Source organism: Lynx canadensis, chromosome D1 (assembly GCF_007474595.2).
Source record: "Lynx canadensis isolate LIC74 chromosome D1, mLynCan4.pri.v2, whole genome shotgun sequence".
In the NCBI taxonomy this organism is placed as follows: Eukaryota; Metazoa; Chordata; class Mammalia; order Carnivora; family Felidae; genus Lynx; species Lynx canadensis.
This window is the reverse complement of record NC_044312.2, coordinates 61,249,782-61,259,203: the sequence shown is the minus strand read 5'-3', so window position 1 is coordinate 61,259,203 and position 9,422 is coordinate 61,249,782. Positions and strand designations below refer to the sequence as shown.

The window sequence follows — 9,422 nt, the reverse complement described above, 5'->3', positions numbered from 1 at the left end:
CTACTGTAATGGAACCCTATGGTCAGAAGAATATGCATTCAACACCAATATGGAGAGAAGGTATTGAGATTAAAGAACAGACAGCATTCTCCAAAGTTTGTAACTTTAGGATCTTCAGGATCTTTTGATATGAGGAGCATTTAAAAAATAATCAACCCAGAGTAGAGTAAAATTAACTTCCTTTAGTTATATCCACACCTTCAAGAGCTAAGGAAACAAGAGACTCTACTGGGAGGTGAGAGCATGGATCACATGCTCACGAATCTGCTTTGTCCTCACACCATAGATAATAGGATTGAGGGCAGGTGGGAAGACTACGTAGAGATTGGCAACAAGGATGTGAACATAATGGGGAATTTTCTTGCCAAACCGGTGGGTGAGGAAGGAGAAGAGACACGGTGTATAGAAAACACACATGACCCCAACATGTGACCCACATGTGCTCAAGGCTTTGTGACGAGCATCTCGAGATGGGAGGAGGAAAACTGCACGGAGGATGTAGGCATAAGAGATTCCAACAAGTACCACGTCCAAAATAAGAAAAGAAGCCACAAAAAGCCCGTAAATGGCATTAACTCGAATGCTGGCACAGGCCAACTTGGCAATGCCCATGTGCTCACAGTAGGAATGCGCAATAATTCGAGTCTCACAAAAGGGCAGACGATGGGTTAGGTAGAGAATGGGCAACATGAGCAGGACAGGACGCATTATAATGCCCACACCAATGCCTGCTAGCACCCGGGGTGTCAGGGTGGTTGTGTAGTGGAGTGGTACACAGATAGCCACATAGCGATCAAAAGCCATGGCCAACAGAACAGCAGACTCCATTCCTGTAAAGGTGTGTATCAGGAACATCTGAGCCACGCAGGCTCCAAAACCAATTTCATGTGCATCAAACCAGAAGATACCCAGCATTCGGGGCACTGACGATGTGGAGAGGGCCAGATCTATGGCTGATAAGATGGCTAGAAAGTAGAACATAGGATCCCGCAGAGTACGGTCAGACCAGATGATCAGCAAAATTGTAACATTGCCTAACAGAGCCATTAAGTAAATGGAGCAAAAAGGTAGGGAGATCCAGCCATGGAAACCCTCAAATCCTGGGATGCCTGTGAGAAAAAAGGTGTCTGGGTGGAAAGTGGAAGTGTTTGTGTGGAACATCTTGCCATTGATGAGAAGAGAAGTAGTTGACTACCTCTAGAAGGAAAAAACAAGAGCTATGAACACATTTCTCAAAAGTCTCCGGTAGGCTTAATTTTTATCTGTAGCTTTCTTATTATGAAAGCAAATACTAAAACTTGAGTTCAAAGTAATATGTAGGCACAGACTGAGCACTCTACAAATGGAAGAAACATTAACTTTATGAGAAGTATACTTCTCAGGTTTTGGACATGAATATCATATTCATTTGCTGAAAACCCATATAAGACCTGGAATTAATTTACAAAAACATGAAAGGACTTATATTGAGATATCAATCCTCTTTGAGGGCAAAATACACTTTACCTAAACACATCAACACAAAAGCACGGAACAACAGATACAGACACCCGCAAACAGAACATGACAAACATATAAGAATATAAGATACCTAGACCTGTAGAATGATAGGAAATACAGTAAGACTTCTTAAATCAGTTTGTTCTGCATCAGTTGTGACATTGATATATATTTAGAAAATCAGACCCAAAATGAAGAGCTGTGTTTCATTAATGTGTCCCTCCATATTTACTCATATGCTCCCACAGACATGCTGTACTGTATCTGAGATATAATAAGAGTTGCACAAAGATAGACAGACACTGTACTATACAAAGATAGGAAAACACTGCAGCTGGAAGTCACCTCCAGGACAGAAATGCATCTCTTTGCTACAATATTCTGATAGGAATTAAATTAATAAAGAATCCCAAGTTTTCCATTGGTTGCCAAATTCTCAAGAATGTCCTAAGATATCCAACAATTCTACCTATCATTGCATAGGTGTGTGGGAGAGAGTTTGGGGGGAGGGAGACAGCGAAAAGATATATTGGAAGGAGAAGCATTGAGAAAAATAAAGATTTGTTTCCAATGACAATAATGGTGGTCAACATCAGGCTTAAGAAATTCATGCTCCTGATTTACCACACTCTAGTTATGATTGCTCTCTCTCTCTTTCTCTCTCTCTCCATTCTTTCTTCCCTCCCTCCTTATTTTCCTTCCTTCCTTCTTCTTTCTTTTCTTTTTTCTCTTTCTTTCTTTCTTTCTTTCGTCTTTCTTTCTTTCTCTTCCTGTCTTTCTGTCTGCCTGTCTGTCTTCCTATAGAAAAAAAAAAGAAATACAAGAGAGCACTATAGAAAAAAAATAAGGAAGGGATAGGAAGAGAAGGGAGGAAAGGTAAAAAAAAAAAAAGAAGAAAGGAAAGCAAAACAGAAGGAAACATAAAGGAAGAAAGGTAGGAAGGAAGTTGATCTCAGCTCCAGTTGACTCCTGAGCAGAGTGACAGAGAAAAGTCCAAATTTGGGGAAATATTTTATTAATGACATTAAAAAAAATAGAGACTCTCTAGTTATGTAAGTACTGCAAGACTATAAATGTTCATCTCCAGGCTATTTATTTATCTTCTTCCCTCTTTGTAATCAATTTTAAAAACCTGCACTTAACTCTGGGCCCCTGATGAGCATATTTTAAAATTATTATTATAGAAGACCATGCCCTAACACACAGATATCACTGAGAATTGAGGTTGTTTATACCACAACTATAAGTTCCCTCTGTAGATGGTTATTTTAAAAACTCTAAGTTGTCTTGGGGTGCCTGGATGGCTCAGTCAGTTAAGTGTCCAACTTTGGCTCAGGTCATGATCTCACAGTTTGTGAGTTCGAGCCCTGCCGTCTCTGCTGACAGCTCAGAGCCTAGAGTCTGGTTTGGATTCTGTGTCTCCCTCTCTCTCTGCCCCTCCCTCACTCATGCTCTCTCTCTCTCTTTCTCTTTCTCCTCTCTCTCTCTTAAAAAAATAAATAAAACATTAAAAAATTTAAGAAAAAATCTATGTTGTTTCAGCATAATCCAGTAATGACCTCTTTCAGTCAGGAAGTCTTTCTATGGTAGTAAGATAGAATATAGTAGCTTAATAAATTTAGCTGTAACCTGTTCCTTAATTGTTAGACGAGAGTCTCTGATCACTATTCATCTCCATCACACATTTAATAGGAAACTCACCTGCAGCAGGACTAGGGTTAGAGAGCTCTGGTATATCCAGTAATGGGAATAAGGTTTTGTACTACCTATATTTAGGGCCCTTGGGGGCCTGTCTGAACACAAAGCCAACTTAAATCCCCTGCATGAACCATAGCTAACACCACAGAATCTCCTGAGAAAGATTCCATTATCTGCACTTAGGATAAAGGGACTGATGGAAAAGCAAACATCTTCCCTACATCCCCTACACATCTTGTCAATAGAAAATCAGAGATGCGAAACTAATGCTACCAAATGTGTTCATATGAAATATGACATGAACAGAATCTCTTATTGGGTAAATTTTGCATCTTAATTTTATTAGATATCATAGCAATGCACGTTTAGAACATAATTTACCTATATATATAACTATATATATATATATATATAACTATATATATATATAACTATATATATATAAAACTATATATATATATATAACTATATATATATAAAACTATATATATATATATATAACTATATATATGTATATCCCCTTCCCACATCCATGTCTTACTACTCATCAATAATGTATTGTAGCTATCGAATAAGACAAAATATCTTATTTCTATCCTATGTAGTGCTAGTCTTACTGGCTTTATTTATTTATTCATTAAAGATTATTTTGATTTTTTTTTAATTTTGATTTATTTTTGAGAGAGAGAGAGAGAGAGAGAAAGCATAAGCAGGGGAGGGGCAGAGAGAGGGAGACACAGAATCTGAAGCCAGCTCCAGGCTCTGAGCCATCAGCACAGAGCCTGACACCAGGCTTGAACTCACCAACGGTGAGACCACGACCTGAACCAAAGTTGGTGCTCGGCCGACTGAGCCACCCAGGTGCCCCAAATAGAAGTTAATAAAAATTAATTTAACATAAAAATGAAAAAAAACACCATGAATTTATTTATTTATTTATTTATTTATTTATTTATTTATTTATTTTAAATGTTTACTTATTTATTTTGTGACAGAGAAAGAGAGCAGAAGCACATGAGCGGGGCAGGGGCAGAAAGAGGGAGAGAGAGAGAATCCCAAGCAGTTTCTGCACTGCCAGCATAGAGCCTGACACAGGCTTGATCTCACAAACAGTGAGATCATGACCTGAGCCAAAACCAGAGGTCAGACACTTAACCAATTGAGCCACCCAGGCGCCCCACATGAAATGTATTTAGAGACATGAAATACATGGAAACCAAGGAAAAAGATGCATTACCCTAATATTACAAAATAAGGCCAAATGTATTTTTCAATGTAATGAATAAAAATAAAGTGAAATTACATTACTTAATCATAGAAAAATATAAAGGGCACCTGCGTGGCTCAATCAGTGAGGCATCAACTCTTGATTTTGGTTCAGGTCATGATCTTGGGATCCCTGACTTCAAGCCCCATGTGGGGCTCTGTGCTGACAGCATGAAGCCTGCTTGGGATTCTCTCTCCCTCTCCTCTGCCCCTCTTCCCCCTCATGCTCATTCACACTCTCTCTAAAAAAATAATTGTTTTAATTAATTTTTAAAAAGAGTGAAAAATATAAGAACACCACTTACCAAAATTTCTATTAGGATGGTGACACAGTAGGAAAATCACTGACTGGGAGGTGATATTCCCAATACATATATTGGTTAAAACACTTATATTAATAACACATTAAAATAGTGAATTGAAATTATTATTAATCTATAAAGAAATGACAAAACAATGTAAAATATAAGAGCAAATACTCTGGCACTTTAAAGGAAAATAATATCCAATGAGCATAAGAAAATTTTTTCATCACTGTTACTCATCAGGAAAATAAAGCACCATGCTATACCTACAACCTTTCCAATATGGCTGAAAATTAAGACTGCTAATTCCAAGTATTCATAAAGATAGGAGCATCTGCTGATCACTTTGGAAATTGGAAGTGTCTGCTAATTCTAAATATTCCCAGCAATTACTATTACATAAATGTCCAAAGGAAATGAGTGATTATGTTCACCAAAATACATACACAAAAATGTTCATAGGGATTTATTCAGAATAGAGAAAAAAATTAAATAATTAAAATTATTCAACAACAGTAGAATATATAAATTAATTGGGTTTATTCATCAAAGAAAAATACTATCAGGGCACCTGGGTGGCTCAGTCGGTTGAGAGTCTGACTTCGGCTTAGGTCACAATCTCATGGTCTCAGGTCACAATCTCATGGTCTGTGAGTTTGAGCCCCACGTCGGGCTCTATGCTGGCAGCTCAGAGCCTGGAGCCTGCTTTGGATTCTGTGTCTCCCTCTCTCTCTTCCCCTCCCCCGCTCATGCTCTGTCTCTCTCTCTCTCTGTCTCTCTCTGTCAAAAATAAATACACATTAAAAAAAATTTTTTAAAAGAAAATACTATCTATTAAGAAATAAAACAGCACAATAAAAACAATAAGAAGCAAACCAAAAGAAAATACAAATGAATTACTATTACACACAAAATGGATTAATCTAACAGAAATCTTGTAAAGCAAAAAATAGACACATCAAATTGTGTTAAGATTTTGATGCTTGAATGTTTTTATGTGAAACTCTGGGGGCAATAAAAAAGACAAAAAGAAAAAAGAAAAAGAAAACACCACTATACTATATCTGCATGAACTAGAAGATAAAAATAAGAAGAGATGAAGTGAGTGTGAAGCCAAGGAATGAGTGAAAATTGGAAACATGCAGATAATCAAAATGGCTTAAGAGGTAACAGAACTATCAAGAAAAAATCACTGTTGCACATCTGCCAGATTGTAGTCTTATTAGGATGGACATGGTAAATGCATTGAAATAAGCAAAATCAAAAATACAATGCTTTTAATGTTTGCTTTTTATTTTCCTAGAATGTACCAATTATTCTATGCCCAGAGAAGTCAACTTACCCTTCCATACAGCTTGACTGTGCTCTCTTTCCTAATTGATCATCACCCCCCTCATCTCTCTCCCTGCCTCCCTTTCATTATATACACACAGCCCTCATTGTTTTCATTTGGAACATCATATAATATATGCTGATATTTCTCATCTACTAGGGAGCAAATTCCTGAAATTATCATGTACATCCTTATGCATACCCCAGTAGTTGGCACAATATGCTGGGTAACGTTTCTTATTAAATTTTGTTGAAAGAATGACTGTTATTGACCTGAACAACATAAGTCATTTCAAATAAAAAAATGTAGTATTATGGAAGATAAAAGCTAATAACATGAGATTATAGTATTTAATTTAAATTTTATATTCCTCAATAAGGAAATATTTTTATATGATCATAATTTATGCATCTTGATTAAATGGGTATGGCCCTAGTTGTGCAAGAGAAAAAAAGAGTCTGTAATCAGTGTTTCTATTGAGGAAAGCACAGGGACATCTGGCTCTTAACTCAGGAAGTAAAAATCGTGAAATAGTGTGCTAAGTCCACATTAGAAAGGCTTTCAAGAGGAAGGAATTTTGAATCGAGTTTTTAAATCACTACTAATGTGAAATTGTCCATTTTAGAAGAAGTTGCATAACAGAATATTTTCCATTTTGTAAATTCCCCCAACATTGTGTGTATGTGTGTGTAAATCTATCTTTATGTGTTCATATACATATATACATGTGTGTGTGCAAGCACATGTTTAGGAGTGTGTGTGTACATGTGTGTGTGTTTAAGAAAAAATGGCACAATGAGTAAAAAAAGAAGTAAAAATATGTATATTCCATTTTGCATTAAATCAGTTGAGCTGGAAAGATGTGCTGTACGCACTCACTATTTTTAGAATTATATCATTTATTCACCTCTTTCTGATGTAGTATAATATCCTATTATCAGTCTGTTTTTGTACATTTTTTTAAATTTTGGCAATGGTAGCTTACACCAATGCACACGTTTAATGTCAACTTTCTTGTATTATAGTGTGACTAATAGTAAGTACATGCATTCTTTTATTCTTACTTAGATTGATTCATTCAGCATACGTTTATTGAGTAGCTGTGTGAGTCACACTATAAGTAACTAAGTGGATAAATAAAGTAATATCAAATTCCTTATCACCCAGGAGGAGAGAGGATGATATGTACACATTGCAAGTGATTATAATATTAAGTTGTGAGTAAGAGAATGGAGCAGAAGTGCACAGAAGGCAAAGAAAAGTGAGTATTGCTCTATCTTCAACAGTATGAAGATAGTTACCCTAAAATGTGCATACATATAGAAATTCACTCCTATGTGAACCAATGTTTTTCTTTATCTGAAGCAAGATTTTATTTGAATAGTAGACTTTGAAAATTAAAATGCAAATACCAGAAAATTGGTGTGCCATTAGTATTTAGCGAATGAAGGAGACAGGCAATAGGTCTTAGAAAGTAGGTATATTTGGGGTGTAAAGGGATTTATGAAGGAATAGGCATATCTCTATAAAGCAAAAACCAAGGATGTTAATTGTGATATGAAACCTGAAATTAGGAGGATGTTTGGCATGGGCAATGTAACAAAGGTCCTAACATCACATACTGGTCACTAGGAATACTAAATAAGATGGTGCCACTGGAGACAGAAAACAAAATACCTGAGAGATATTTATGAAACAAAATCAGCTAGTCTGGAAGATTGGAAGTGGCTGATGATAGAGGTACTTCAGAGATAGAGTGATCACATACAAGAGATCAGGCTACAGAGAGTTAGAAAAAGGAACATATGAGTGAGATCAAGATAATATGAGCCAAAATAACAAAAGATTGTGGAGATAATGGAGATAACTTGCCTCGCATTACACAATGAGGAAGACAAGGATAAATGATGAAAATAATTATTTCCAAATTAAAAATTTCTGTTTTAAAGACTAAGAGGTAATACCAAATATATACATGAAAAATATAAATGTCATTTTTGATGGAGTTAGGTAAAATGAGCATTTTGAAAATTTTCCTTAAATAATAACTTTAAGAAAATCAAGTTTTTATAAAATATCAACAAATTAGTTGTGGACTAGTATCTTATGTGTGTGTGTGTGTGTGTGTGTGTGTGTGTAGTACATATACAATGCATATATTATATTAGATACTTTTTGTACTTTGTGTCACTTTAGCTTCAGGTTATTTTATGTGAAGGTGGTATTAAAATAAAACCCATAAACACCTCTTATAGAAACACTGTTGCCAAGGGTGAGAATAATAAACAAAACATAGTAATACAAATAATGATAATACTAATGGCTAACAATTATTTTGTATTTATTGCAAACAACATCCTGGGAACTATGCTGATGACTTTAGAAGCATCATATAATTAAGACTTCGTGCTTAATCTCTGAAATGAAACAATGACTATATTTGGAAAGTAAAGAAATTGAGGCCACTGAAACTTACGCATCAAAGATAGAAGTAGGAGTGGAATCAAGTTCTGTTTAACTGTTCAAATCATATATGAAAAGACAGGACAAAAGGAAACAACTACAAGATGACTCTCAAAGCAAGTGAGAAAACCAATAGAACCTAGGAGGTGACAGTGGGCAGCCTCTCCAGGCTGCAGGAGGTTTCTTCCTTCAAGTTTACATCAGAGTTGGGTCTATGTAAACCTAAATATATTTGTGAGAAACGCCACACAAAAATTAGGAGGAAGGTTTTTGTAGCCACATTTATTTCCTCACTTCCTTTCTATGTATAAAACCAGGACTTAATCTATGATATGATTCTGGATCTTTGCAGTATTTTGATGAAATCACAGGATATCACAATACGGTTTTTGTAATGCAATGAAAATTTGCATAATTTCTGAAGAGGAAAAAAAAGAAAAAGAAGAACAGATAAGGGGGGGGGGATGCAAAATAAGGAGAGAGAAACCAATACAGGGACACCTAGAGATAAAAAAGGAATAAGAATCATCAAAAAAAAAGAGCCATATAAATGATAAAGGGTAACCAGTACATGTCCAAAAAAATACGGCATGCCCTATAAATTCTACTTTAAATCTACTGACACCAGTTATTAAAAATCACATATAAAGACTCTGATATGCCCTCACTTACCATATAAATTGGATAACAAAGCTTAAGCTTTCAGTCTCTGAATTCATTAAAATATTTACAGAATGGACCCCCTTCCCCCCCAAAAAATAAACACTGTCAAGCACATTTAAATTTACTAAATTTAATATCACAAGGCGTTTCTCTGCTCAGAAGTTCCATCTATATACATATTCCTTTTTAATTCT

General features: G+C 35.6%; 1 protein-coding gene across 1 annotated transcript; it reads right to left on the bottom strand.

The window, feature by feature from the left end:
* Positions 1-225: 225 nt before the first annotated feature.
* Positions 226-1,167, bottom strand: LOC115525566 (olfactory receptor 52J3-like). Its single transcript, XM_030332802.1, has one exon. It carries the CDS (start codon positions 1,159-1,161, stop codon positions 226-228), a length of 936 nt encoding a protein of 311 aa, XP_030188662.1. The 5' UTR covers positions 1,162-1,167.
* Positions 1,168-9,422: the final 8,255 nt, after the last annotated feature.

Coding starts and splice junctions, on each gene's coding strand:
- LOC115525566 (XM_030332802.1), bottom strand. CDS start 1,161: ATGTTCCACACAAACACTTCCACTTTCCACCCAGACACCTTTTTTCTC.